This window comes from Phascolarctos cinereus, unplaced genomic scaffold, assembly GCF_003287225.1.
Source record: "Phascolarctos cinereus isolate Bilbo 61053 unplaced genomic scaffold, phaCin_HiC Scaffold_7;HRSCAF=346, whole genome shotgun sequence".
Taxonomy (NCBI): Eukaryota; Metazoa; Chordata; class Mammalia; order Diprotodontia; family Phascolarctidae; genus Phascolarctos; species Phascolarctos cinereus.
The window spans coordinates 150,032,997-150,047,717 of NW_027556180.1; the positions used below are offsets into that span (position 1 = coordinate 150,032,997).

At 34.0% G+C, this 14,721-nt stretch overlaps 1 protein-coding gene across 3 annotated transcripts in view; it reads left to right on the forward strand.

The window, feature by feature from the left end:
• IPO5 (importin 5) overlaps positions 1-14,721 on the forward strand; it is a 61,327-nt gene that overhangs the window by 18,489 nt on the left and 28,117 nt on the right. For all 3 annotated transcript variants that reach the window (XM_020964010.2, XM_020964009.2, XM_020964012.2), the window contains 6 exons: positions 4,381-4,573; positions 7,432-7,534; positions 8,675-8,771; positions 8,992-9,096; positions 12,588-12,710; positions 12,790-12,910. In XM_020964010.2, the coding sequence (XP_020819669.1) occupies positions 4,381-4,573; positions 7,432-7,534; positions 8,675-8,771; positions 8,992-9,096; positions 12,588-12,710; positions 12,790-12,910 (742 nt within the window). The remainder of the gene's footprint in view (positions 1-4,380; positions 4,574-7,431; positions 7,535-8,674; positions 8,772-8,991; positions 9,097-12,587; positions 12,711-12,789; positions 12,911-14,721) is intronic.

Genomic DNA, 14,721 nt, shown 5'->3' on the forward strand with positions numbered 1-14,721 from the left:
CCGCCTCTTTTTCTTCTCCCCAGTGATAAAGAGTTGGAACTGTAAAAATGAGATGGTGGTACTTGTGTCTTGTAAGTTTACCAAACCACGATCTAAAGGCTGTTCTTCTAATTGCATATATTTAATATCTTTTTAGAAAGTATTATAAAATATCCTTTATATTTTCCTACACTCTATTCCCAGTATATTGAATGTAGTAGCTAGGTGTGGATATGAGTGTCAAAGTGTAGAGTTAGATCTATCTTGCCTTACCCACTTAAGTTTTCTCTTCTGATCTTTTCCCCCAAAAGTTACAGGTTAACTTGTTTAAGCTTCTCTTTTGTTTGCTTCCACCAGATTGGGGTTGTCAGCATTTCATAACTGACCTAATAGAATTTCTTTTGTGCATTTTTATCTCTGGCCTTTAGATTTACCGTATAATAGGTACTCACATGGCTCTTTTCTTTGCTGATGGATTGGCTACTTAACTGTCCTGTTTGTGATCTAGACTTGCTATTCAATATCTAGTATAACTTACAGATGACATTGATAAAAATGCCAAGATAAGATATCAAAGGTGATACATGTGCTCACAGAATCATAGAATTTAGAGCTGGAATGGCTTTGAGATCATCTGCTTACCGATCATTTTACAAAATAAATGAAACTGAGCCCAGAGATATTAAATAATTTAAATTATTAATATCACATACAACCCACTGGTTTGGTCCATGTTTCATAGCTATAAAGAAGACAAAGAACTTACACATAAGAAGGCATGGAGGGGTTATTACCTAGATCAGTGGCATAACTACCCCAATTGATGAGATTACAGATCAATCAAAGTACAGTCATTTTTGCTTTAACCTGAGTTCCAATATATTGGAGATATGATATATTCTGAGTATAATTTCGAGTTTGCTTCTGCTCGATTTCTTCCTTGAGAAGCAGCAATAATACAGAACTTCACAGTAACTCCCAAGCTGCAGCCTACTTCCTCAAACAAACATCAAGTTTTGTTTTAGGTAAAGTGCCATATTTATTGTGTGTCTTCTGGTGCTGTACACGCTGAGTCAAGAAGGGCTGGTCCTCTGCACCCCTTCACCTTCGGCCATGTGTCGCTAAGTTTTTGAGCTCTGTCCCCCAACCCTATTTCCCCCATAATTCCTATGGGTTTTATTGCACAATTTTGCTTAACTTTGAGGGAATGAATGTACCTGTCACCTTATAGTGGAACTGACTATAGTGACATTTCAATAGATTTGTGATATACTGCCCTCTTCTGGTATTGATTATCCATGCCTCACCTTGTATGTCCTTATATTCCATCTTTGTAAATCCTTGCTTGGTAGAGGATCCTAGTACCTATTAACTGGAGGCCTACTGTTGTAATCAATGAATGCCTGGGTAACAACTATGATTGTCTGTTATACTTCCCTTTCACAGTGTAACAACTGTCTCTGCTCTTGTTCTGATCATACACGGCCTTAACAACAATGCTTTTATGGCATTTCTCATGCTTGAAGTGATCATTATGGCCTGCAGCATACTGAAACCCACCACAGCTCTCTCCTTTTGGCCTTTGGATCACCTGCAGTTTGTATTCTTCTGAAATCATGAAAAGCAATAGATGTGTGTGAGAGATAAAAGAGTACAAATTAGGAAAGTGAGGTTTGGAGAGTTTGATTTGCTCATGGTCACAAGCTAGAAAGCATCACTAGCATCTGTGGCCAAGTTTTCTAACTCTGAGTCCAATACTCTTTCTACTGTGCTCTTGTTTTTCTCCTTCCTTGTTAGCATTACATTGGGTTCCCTTTCTTAAATAGCATAGTTCAGTGGACACTTTTGGTTAGTTGGGCGTTAAAACATTTTGATTTTACGATATAACTTTGCCCTGTGCATGATGAGAGTTTAGGTTCCTTAGTATCTGGTTCATCTGTTGTCTTTTTGCATACATTTGTAGAATAGTCCTCAGCCTGCAAGAATTACACATAAACATTCTAGAGTACTGTGAGCACCAGTATTCAGGCTGATTTTTAAATCTTTGCTGATGATTACATAAATTATCAATGTATGTGCTTTTACAAGAGAAATTGTGTGATATAATATGAGTTTGAGTTTAAATCTTACCTCTGCTGCATATTATCAATGAGACTTTGGACAAATCACTTAAGCCCTCTAGGACTTAGTTTCCTCACTTATAAAGTGAGGGGATTGGGCATCTTTTAAGACACCTTAAAGTTCTTGGTCCTATGATCATATATATAATCATTCAACAGCCTTTAAGCACTTCTGATAGACTAGGCAAAGTATTAGGTCCTGGGGAATACAAAGACAAAAACATGAGTCTTCCCTCAGGGGGCATACATTCTGTTATGAAACATTGCAATCATGGCCACATGCAGAATGTTTTTCATTCCGCCTAAATTTTAAGTATTTCCATTTTGCTTGTTGAAAACAGCTGTTTTCTCTACAAACAAATTGTGGCAAGAACACTTCAGCAGTGTCTTAAACATAGGAGAAAATCTTTTCAAAAACAGCTAAGCCATTGATACGAATCTTTAAGACAAGTTAAAACTTGGAAACTAGGCTGTAAGTGTGGTTTTTGCCACCATATATGTGTTTGGCATCAGTAATCCCTCTGACATCATTTGTATTTGAAACTTTTAAGAGCCTCTTTTGTTGATAGGAGATAACCGGATGTCTTGGTAAAATTTTATTGAAAACTTTCCTCTCCTGTTAACTGTTGTTCTTATGTACCTGACTGCTATTTCTTTTCTTTTCTTTTCTCTCTTTTTTTTTTGCTATTTCTCATAGTTTTCTTTGTCAATAAAAATAAAGAGAAAATAATATTCTAAATGAAATTTTAAAATAATTTTAATGAAATAATTCTTAAAGGGTTTTGGTCTGTTTGTTGTTTGTTTTTAAGATAGAGAAATTTGGTATCATGAAGAGTTTGGTATTTATTTTACCCTAGTTGGACCATAACTTACTAAGGTTATATGGGTGTCTGCGGTGATGAATGAGGTTAATTCACAACAGCCATATAACCACATGGATGAGAACTAGAAGGAACATAGTATAGGAACAAGAAGAACACCAGATCTGGAAGGATAGATGATTATATGGTCTGGAATTTTTTGATGGTAAGAAAGGAAGGAAGAAACAAACATTTATTACTTTTATTAATTTTAATATTAATTTAATTTATTAAGCACTTACTATGTGTCAGACATTGGAAAAATGGAACATTAGTAGTATTGGGTCTTTGGTTACCAATATATGATTTAATTGAACATACATAGAATATTAATGTAGAAAGTTCCATTATCTGTCGAGCTTGGAAAATTAGAACATCATTTTAGGGATAAAACAAGAAGATTGACTATGTGATTTCTGAGGTTGGCTCCTTCCAACTAACAGCTTGAGGATTTTACTTCCCTGTGTGGATTATAAAATTTCAAAAAAATCTATAGTAAAACACTAACAACATATTCAAAGTAATTTAAGTCTTAAGACACTTAAGCCTTAAGGGTCATTAAAAGTTCAAGGTGTTAGTGAATAAAGAAAATATATTCTGACAGAAAATTCTTATTTTCTGGAATCCAGAGTCGTAGGTTTATTTTAGGGATTTTAAAAATAGCATAAAATAACAGTTTATTATTTTGGCCAACTGCTGACCTGATAATCCCAATTGAATTTGACAAATAATTATTAAGCACCTACTACTTGGGGATATGCTGTCCTAGGTACAAACCATCCCAGACCTTGGTGGGGGGGGAAGATAGATAACGCTGATAACTAGAATATAAGTTTAAATTCATAAGAAAAGTCTGAATAGTTTGGTAGTAAGAGCTTATTAATAACAAGAAGTGATATCAGAGAAACTTCATAAAGGAAGTAGCAACACCTGAGCAAGTCCTTGAAGGAAAGAAATTATTCCAACAAAGTGGAAGAAACATTAGAAATGGAAAACCAAGGGGGTTTCCATATTATGTTTATTGGTGTAGATTATAGATAAGGACTAAAATGACCTTGAAAGCATTCTCCCAAGCTATTTTGTAGAAGGGCAGCCATGTAGAATGACAGGCAAGGGCTGAAGAACTATGTTTATTGCGGAAAGATGAATTTAAAGGGAGCATTATTTAATGGTTTTCTATAGTGATGAAAGACAATGTTGGTTCAAATTTTACTCTAAGGGAACAAAGACAAATTGATGGAAAACTTTTATATACCTTAAATTCACTTTTTAGGGAGCAGTGGGGTGTCAGGAGTAATTTTCTGATGAACTGTAGAAATCTAGTGAAAATTGAGATTTATATGTTAATGAGTGGGATGAAATTAACTTAGAATTTTTTCTCTAGTAATACGCAAGGTAACACAATTTGTTTCCTATTTTAGGCTAGACAAATGGCTGCTGTCCTCCTACGACGTCTTTTGTCCTCTGCTTTTGAGGAAGTTTATCCAACTCTTCCTTCTGATGTTCAGACTGCCATCAAAACTGAACTACTATTAATTATTCAGATGGAAACACAGTCTAGCATGAGGAAAAAAGTCTGTGATATTGCTGCTGAGCTGGCCAGGAATTTAATAGGTAGGTATGAAATGAGAATGCAGTAATAGAAAATGTACATATACTATTCCCTAAGTATTTTTGAAGTTCGTGGTTCACTTATGTGGACCTTTGTTCTTTTCCAAATGAGACTAAAGACTTGGGATTATTGTGAAGTGTTTTGAATAGTCTCTAAAATGTACATATTATGTTTCTCCTTATATAATAATTATAATTTCATATTTCCAGTGTGTGACTGGCAATAAATTATGCATCAGCTAATGTACATGCAGGTGTGCTTAGTGAGATCGGTTTACATCTCTCTTTTTGTAAGACCACTCCCTGAACATTTAGCACTTAACTCACCTTGTAATTAAGAAACAAATCATTTAAACTGTCTTGTCAATGTTTTACCCTTACATTTTGGCAAAGATTTAGAAGTACAGGCAAATCTATCTCTAAACTGTATCTGCTAATTATGCCAGTGAAGCTGTGGGAAATACAAAATGGCAATTCATTTTTTAAATTGCTTGATTTGAGATTTCTAGATTTGAATATGGGTTTGCCTACTCTCTGAAAATTCAAAGCAGATATAATTGAAGCCACTAGTGGAAAGTTGCCTGGCTTTGTTTTGTTGTTGTTGTTGTTTTCCTTTCCCTGTCTGAACTTCCCTAGTTCCTTCATTCTACTATAAAAATAAATGCTATCGCATCTGATAGAAATCACTGTTTAGCTACATCTTCCTTATTTTGGTTTAAAGGGCTTACCATGACAAATTCAATTTCATTTCCCTCTAAATCCATCATATTAAAATATTGATAAGCTCAGCTTAAGTGAGTTCAATTGATATTTTAGTTTGGGTACTGAGGGTATAGTGGAAAAAGTGGAGTAAGGCAAGAACAGTTCACATCCCATCTCTGCACACTAGCTGTGCAAGCATGGGTATGGATACATCACTGAGCCTTTCTGAACCTCAGTTTCCTCATCTCTAAAGAGGGGAGTAGATAATAACTTCAGTGTCAGTTTTACCTTGAGAGACAGCTGGTAGTGTTGTGGAAAGAATGCTGGGTGAGTTACATGTTCTACTCTCCCATTTTGGGGTCCATGGCTTTACCCTAAATCACTTCCCTACCACCTCTTTCTGGACACTGCCTCTTTTTCTCCATTTTACATTACTCACAACTCAGCTAATACAGTAAATGGTCTTTCTCACATAGATATTTTCTTGTGCAGTCTCTTTCATTATCCCAGGACAATCCTCTTCCTTCCATTTATAAGTCTAAAACAGTCCTATTCTTGGACAGAATGCAAAGGAATGGTGTTAGGGATTATATCTGTATCCAAGAAGAAAACAGACATATAAACTATAGCCATCAACTTCTAGATCAGTGGTTCGCACTCTAGGTGGAAGACCCCCTGGGAAGCACTAAAATTATTTCAGGAACTGCCATTCATTATGTGCATTTTAATCTTTATTTAGATCTGGAAAAGAAAGTAGTATGACTCAATATTAAATTTTTTTAAAGAGCAGTTATCTTGAATAATGAATGTTTTTCACATATGCATTGCAATTTCTCAAATGCCTATATAGAGGCTTTTATAATTTATGAAGTACCAGTATTAAATTTGTAGTATACTAAATACATTTTTTGCTTATTTTTTTAGTTGATGAATTTTAGCAGTACAACTATAATGGGGATCCATGAGACTTACTCTGTGATTTTTAAAAAAGGGTACACCAAATATAAATAACCTAAGCATAACAACACTTGTTTCATACTATTTTTCAACTGTGTTTTGGTTTTTTGGTTTGTTTGTTTTTTTTTTTAACAGACTTATTAAGCTAGGGAACTAACTACCATAACTTTGTTTCTATGGGAAAATTTATTCTGAACGCCACTTGTAAATGAGCTTTTAGGATGCACCCATTTATAAGTTGAGAATTCTGTTATTCTTTCAATGCTACATAATTCTGTCTTTTTTCTTAAACCTTTGCAGTTTCCTCTTGTCTACTTAAATAGTAATGAATTCATGGGTTTGGGTGTTTTGGGTTTTTTTAGACTGGTAGAATTTGTATCATCTAGGTGAATTTAGAATCCTAGACACAAAGACTTGAAGATTTAATATAAAGAGAACATATTTGTGAAGCACAGTTGATAGTCAATACATTTATTAATTAAAGTCACTTATGTAATTCATTCCCCCCAAAAAATCAGTCTAAAGTAATTTGGAGAAGATTGAACTCTCTTGATGCAGCTTACTTTCCTACTTCATTGCTGATTTAATTAATTGAAATGTAGTTATTTGAATCCACTGCGTTGTCCCCATCACCAAAATGGTAGTTCTCATCCTATATTGTCCTCAAATTTCAACATGGAATTTAAGTAACTGAAGAGTGTGTATGTATGTAAATGTATACTTCAATGGATCCTTAAACTGAAAACATCTTACAAAGTAAGAAAGGTGTGAGAGGCCGTAGTGATTTTAACTGTATGGATTGTTGAAAAGTTAACCTAAGAAATAAAATTCCCTCTGTGCTATGAAACTATAAAATTTGCTTCAAAATATGAAAGAGAAATCCAAATAGTTTTGAGTCTAAGTGAAAGTGATACTAAAGGTTAAAATTTATTTAGGTTTGATTGCTATTTTTAAAAAGGTGCAAATAGTTACATTTAAGAACAATGTTTTGGTACCTACAGATTTAATATTAGTGAACATTATGAATACACATGGGTGGACTCTTTTGGCAATGAAACTTAATCTTCTGAATTTATTATACTACTATTAAGCTATAATACAACTACATTGACTTTTTTTTCCTAAATGAGGAGTCACCCTTTAAGAAACTTCAGTTTTTAAGTCTAATTATACATTTACTGCCTAAATTTCTCTGCTTCCAGATGAGGATGGCAATAACCAGTGGCCAGAAGGTCTGAAGTTCCTTTTTGATTCAGTCAGTTCTCAAAATGTGGGACTGCGGGAAGCTGCCCTTCACATTTTCTGGTATATTCATGGATTTAGTTATTGATATAATTTTTGGAAGAAAATTAAAACATTTAATATTTGTTTCAGCCCCTGTTTAGGAGCTCTGGACTTAAATTGTTCAGCTTTTTATGGTCTTTAAAATACCTTTGAGTGTGTATATATATCTATGTACATATGTACATATAAATGCTCTTGCATTTTGTATTAAAGGTAAATAGTAATGTCATATTTATACATGTTAACGCTTTCTCTGTAGACCAGACTTCTGCCTCTTCTGAAAATCATAAACGGAATTCTAATGGAATTTTTCTCTATAATTAGGGGCTCAAACAATAACAAATTAGTCTTTCTCTTTCCTTCTGTGGCAGTTGTGTCAAGAAGTAGTGTCCATTATATGTCTTTCTGTATCCAGGTTTTTAAGAACCATAGTATTCCAATTTAAGAAAATATTTTTTGCTGTGTGTGATACATTTATATGTATATACAAATTAGGAAAGTGATCCATTATGGGTACTTATCTACATTGCAACAATAATTATTTTATTTTGGGGGTTATTTTGATTCCCTTGTTATAATTCAGATATGATTTGATTAACACACCAAGAAACATAATCTATGTTCACTAAAGTATGCCTTTACTTTCAGTTAAGCACTTGAAGAGAAATACAGATATCTGATAAGCCTGTTTTTATTTTTTCACTTTGTTTTATCATATTTCTAATTTAATTTGTGTTATCTCAACCACCTGACCTCAAACATCAGTAGATACATTCAGTTTTTCATTGACTTGAATATAGAAGAATTTCAGATAATCTAGATTGCTGGGAGTAGGACCGAGTATTCAAAAGCCCCTCCCCCAGTCGTCATTCCTGCTTCACATTTGAGCACTCTTCCTATTCATCTCTTAAATCAGAAGCAGCTTCCAGTTAGAAACTAAAGCGATGACAGAGGTTAAAAACAGCAGGAAGAAGTGACCCTGGGCCAGTCTAAGGCACCACCTTTGCGGTATCACCTTTGTTTACATTTTCTACTGCAGCCCAAAATTATATTGTTGGAAGTGGCAGGCAAGATTCAATGGTAATTAAGAGATTGTTTGAACTTAACATGAACATTTGACGTGAAGACCTAATTATTTCATGCATTTTGTAACATTTTTAGGAACTTTCCTGGAATTTTTGGAAATCAACAACAACATTATTTGGATGTCATCAAACGGATGTTGGTTCAATGTATGCAAGACCAGGAACATCCAACGGTAATAAAAATGTGTATTTCTTGAGATATGCACTTATTAATAAAGAAGTGAATTTAGCAAATATTTCATGGTATTTTCACTTCCAAATAGATTAATAACTGGGATTTATTAGCACAATAAAAAGAAGTTTACACAGTAGTATCCAGCATTGGAGGATTTGAATTCACAGCAGAAAAAAAAATTTTTTTCCCCTGATCCACAGTGTTTTGACTCTTTTCAGATCAGGACATTATCTGCAAGAGCTGCAGCTGCATTTGTGCTTGCTAATGAGCATAATGTTGCATTACTGAAACATTTTGCAGACTTGCTACCTGGGATCTTACAGGTAAGAAAATAATGTAGCAAGGATGTTACTGTCCACTCTTTTTGTTTAAATGTACAACGCTGTGCTTTATAAAATGTGTCTTGTGGAGTTTTAAATATTCCAAGTTTGGGGTTTAGTCGGGGTACTTTATACGAAGAGGAAGAATATATATATTATATGCATATAAATGTACATAGGTAAATCTTAATTAGATTTAATTCTGTTAGTCCTAAGATTTTTTCCTTTTAACCAATATTAAGAGAGAAAAATTACTCATTTCATACAAGTATGATGTTTCTGAATTGTCTTTGGGACGCTTTAGTTTTTTTAAACCTGAGCCATATTATCTCCATATCTTTTTATACCTTTCCCAGTGCCTAGCTTTGCACTGAAATGACCAAATATCAAAATCTGCATTGGACTTGGTTAGGTTCTTTGTAGTATTCCTCAATCTCTGTCCTCTCCCAAGAGATGTGCGCATACATACATACACAAAACCATGTAACACATTCACTTCTGTTTTCCTCATTAAGGGTCTTTCCACTTAATTAGCTCTATAAATTGAGATAATCAAGAGTTTCATGAAATAAGTCTTTTTGGCCTTAGCGGGGGAGAACATGATAAAAACAAACTACTAGTTTCGTTCCTCTTTTAGGTGGGGAGAAGAAAAAGAGTACAGAACAGCCTTACCATTTTACTCAAAACTTTTTTTTAGCTTTTTTTTATGTAATATTAATTTAATAAATTCAGTTTAACTAGTTCATTGGACAAAAAGCTTACATTAAAAGTACCAAATTGCACTAAAAAGTGATTCTTAGTTTTTATTGCCTCCTTTACTGCCAGTCTACCATCACTGTTTGGGAGGTGGGGGGAGGCAAAGTAGAACTGTAAGAAATTTTAAATTTCTTTTTTAGGTTGCTGTAGCCAGAGAATATTATATAGTGGCAACCCTATTTGTGCTCTCCCTACTTAGCTTTTTAAGGATATAGGACCATGATTTTAAATTTAGTTTTATACATATGATACATTATTCATGGTTATCTATGTTTTTAAACATTTCTTTGTCCTCCATAGAATTAACTAGGTTAATCTTTAAATTTCATTGCCAGTTCTTCAAGATACCACATGCAGATTCTTTCAAGTGTAGTAGAACTTGTCAGATTTTTGATGGCATAGCCTTTGAGAATCCCATGTCATCTCTACATGATGATATTATAGTAGGATTTTATGGAGTCAGTTAAGTCAACAAGCATTTAATCAGAAGGTGATGAATAGGACAAGCATCTCTCCCCTACCCCACATGAAATCTGCAAGAAATGAAATGAACAAGAATCAAAGAATAAGCCATATGTGCACACCTTTGACTAGAGTAAGAATATATTGCACACAGCTGCACAAAATTCAGCTTGAAATTCAAATAAACTATTGAGGTTTGCAAATGGGAAATGAAACAAGATACATATATTGACCTCCTGAGAAAGTTTAATTGATTAACCTCAAGGATATGTCCAGAAGAACCTACGCACCAGGTAATACATAGCTTCAAAGCCAGTTACCACCTCATTTCCTTGCTGAGGGGAAAGACATGGCAGCCAAAAGTAACACTGGTTTGGAGAGTTGGAATTGAAAATCCCTGGCTGATAGGGGGAAAAAAAATTGTTGCTATTATTGGCAGCAGAGTTTAGCAGAAAATATTTTCATTTGTCATATAATATCCTTCCAACTTAAGGTAAAGTTCCAAAAAACAAGTACCAAAGGGTATTATTATAGAATTTTATCTTCGTAGTTTACATTTAGAGTTATTGAGAGTTTGTGATTTTTACAAAGTATTAGATGTGTAGACTGTGATTATTAAGAGCCTTCCCCCCCCCAAAGTGGGTAACAGCCAAGTTGTTCTGCAGATAAAATTATACAGTGTACAGTGGTGACTAAACTATTGAAGTTACATTAATAAACTAGAACAGTTAAAGTAATTATCAACTTTTAAGATATAATGCTGATAATCATAGCTGATAGAAAGTCCTGCGATGTTGAATTGGTAAGGTGTATATGGGTATACATGTGGGTGTGGACAAAACAGAACATGACTGAAAGTATATCTTCCTTATAGGTTGTCTATGGGTATGGCACAGGTGATTATTGAATTGGACGTAAGAGAGGTAGTCCTGATAGTGATGAGAAATTTTTATTGGACCTTGCTTTCATGTTTTACAGATAACAGAGTTTGGAGACTGGAGAGATTTGGTTTTATGTGTCATTTCAAACAGCAGTTGTATGACTATGGACAAGTCAGTTAACCTCCCTGAACCTCAGTTAACTCATCTATGAAATAGGGATAACAATATAGTACATTTGGGATTTTTGCGAGAAGCCATTGTGATAATATATATAGAGCACTTGCATGTCTTAAGAGCAGTATATAAATATCAGTTGTTAAGGAGGCAGCTTAAGAAGACCTTATGAATAGGCACAAGTGGAGTAAAAATACTAGACTTTGCTTTAAGGGGAATCATTGCACAGCATCTATAGCCTCTATAGAGGTTAGAGATTTTTGAGCAGATAGCTGAATTGTTGCTTAAATAATGGTTGTCCTTGATCAGAAATGTACAAAAAGTCTTTACACAGAAGGAAAAATTAATCATTTTGAATTCAGATTTGGTGTGTGGAGGGAATTTAATGGACAGAGCTCTAGTAGAACAACATTACTGGATATTTCTATATAGAAGTGCCAAATGGCAAGCCTGAAACCAGGAAAATCTGGAAATCTGGGCTTATTAAATAAAATGTTTTATATAATATGCCAACTGTCTTCTGAAAACTTCAGAAATTAATGTGTATTCTTCATATATTCATTTAATAAAAATATATTAATTTCTTAAAGCAATCAAACCTGAAGTTTAACTATTAGAGCCTAGATATATTTTAAGCAAATTCCATTCGGCACATTTCAGGCTGTTTAATTTTTTAAATTCCTTTTTTATTATGAATTTAACATGTTACTTTGCTATTATTAAGTACTCTAGTAGCTTTTGATTCTTAGATTAGTCTATAGTTTTGACATAAGAGCATAGACTTAGAAAAGACCCTAGTGATTTTGTTAGACCAGTACTCTCATTTTATAGATAAGGAAGCCAAGGCCCAGAAAGATTAATTGGCCTGCCTGATAACACACAGGAACTGGTAGAATTCATGACTTAAGACTGCAAACCCACTTCAGCATTACAGTCTCTCAGCATACTTATTTCCCATTATAATAGCACAAAGGAAAGCACAAATGTCAAAAGCTGGTTAGAAGATAATCTAGAATCTTATATTTTGGTCACTGGAAACTATTAGAATTTTTTTCTGTTCGTCAGTGTATAGAGCATTATTCTAAAACAATGATTACTGAATGAATAATTGTGTGTCTAAACTAAAAAAATTAGTCATGGTAAGTGTTTATATCCATTTACCTGACTTTTTTTTTAAATAAGACACTATATAAATAAGTTTTTCCATTCCATCTCTCATAGGCAGTAAATGACTCGTGTTATCAGAATGATGACTCAGTCCTAAAATCCCTTGTTGAGATTGCAGATACCGTTCCAAAGTACTTACGTCCCCACTTAGAAGCTACTCTACAGCTGAGTCTAAAGGTAAACTTTATCACTGTAAGAACATTTTTTCTTAAATATTCTTTCCTTGTAAATATACTTAGATCTTCTTGTTTTATAGTTATGTGCAGACACTAGCCTCAATAATATGCAACGTCAGCTTGCCCTTGAAGTAATAGTGACCCTGTCTGAGACTGCTGCTGCTATGCTGAGAAAACATACAAATATTGTTGCACAGGCTAGTAAGTAAAAAGTCTTTGTAAAATACTTTGTTTGGTTTAAATGATACTTAATTAAGAGAAAGTTGATGCTCTTGAATGATGTCTTCACTTGAACGCCACTTAGAATTTTGGTCAGTTTTTATATACTGCATACTTTTAATAAGTAGGGGCTCATCTCACTATCCATATGAAAGGAACACTTGAATTAAAGATTATGTTGTTGTATTTGGGAAAGCAGGCAGATTTGTTGGTACTCTTTCCTGCCCTAAGAAGAACAAGTAGATATTACTTTTCTCCTTTTTTACAACTCATATCTGAATAGGAACCCCCCATAACACGCCTGACAAGATTATCCAGTCTTTACTTGAGCTCTAGTAATTTTTTCAACGGTCTCTCCTAAGGCAGCCAATTCTACTTTTGGACAGCTCTTACCATAAAACTTTTCCTTACATCAAACCTAAATTTGCAGCCTATTAGCAACTTCAGTTGCCATCATTACTAGTTCTGCTCTCCAGAGTCAGAAATAGTCTTAAGCTTTTTCACATAATAGCCTTCGGTTACCTAAAGAAAGCTCTCACATTCCCCCTCCCTCCTCTAATTTACACACTACCCTGCTACTGTAACAGAGCCTCATTTGACATTGTCTTCTATCCCTTCATCTTACTTAGGACCTCCAATTTGTCAGTATCCTTCCTAAAATGTGGTATACACAAATGAACACAGTGTTCTAGATAGTCTGATTAGAGCAGAGTACTGTGGGACTACTTTTACTAAATGCAGCCTAAGAATCTATTGTTTTTACTTTCCGCATCATAGTTTACTCATTGAGTTTGCAGTCGCAGGACCTTTTCACTGAAACTTTTGTCTAGGCCAGGAGTGTTTGCCTCAGATTTACAAACTTGTTTACATATTTTGGTAGCTATATTTTAATATAATTCTTTTTATTTTGAAATTCCACACATTTTATTTTATGCATGTGTTGGAATTTTGCCAGAAATTAAAGTGAAGTTTATTGAACATAGTTTGATTAATCTGTCTGCCACTTTTTTTTTTATTATTAATTGGAGTTGCATATGCCTGTCTTCTTTTCTAAAGCCCCTTTTTTTGTACTCTGTAATTTCTAAAAGGTCACTGATATCTACTGATAGGTGCCTATTCGGTTGTTTATGTAACTTTTAGTTCCCTGGCATATACATAGTCTGGACCTGAAGGGTTATTCTTATTGCTAGACAAAATAGAAGATAAGAGTTGCATAGTCTGTCCTTTTTTTGACGATGCATTATCATTCTGTTTATTTCCCCATAACATTAATCGGATCCTTTTTTTTCTGCCCCACAACTCTTTTTTTAAATTTTTTTTTAAATTTATTTTGAGTTTCAAATTTTCTCCCCTTCTGCTTAGTTACCTTACCTTACTGACTGAGGAGGCAAACAATATGATATCAATTGTACATCCTCACCACAGCTTTTTTAAAAAACAAAAAGAAAAGCCCATTCATCTTTGCATTCATTTTCATCTCAGCATTTGCGTCATTAATCTTCTTAAAGGACCATGCCATTTTTTAATATTCAATTCCATTTACCTATTACTTCCATCTTCCATATGCTTCATTTTAAAACCTTAACTGATCTCTTAATCCCTATGTATCTTTAAAAGTATTTATCTAGCTTCGGCTTTTCTTCCTCACTGGAATCATTTGTGTCATCAGAATTTTCATTCTTGACAGAGGTGTCATAGGAAGGATGGAGTGTTGGACTTGGAGTTTGGAAGAATACAGGTTTAAAACCTGACCTAAAAACTTTAACCAAATGGCCTTAAGCAAGTCACTTAAT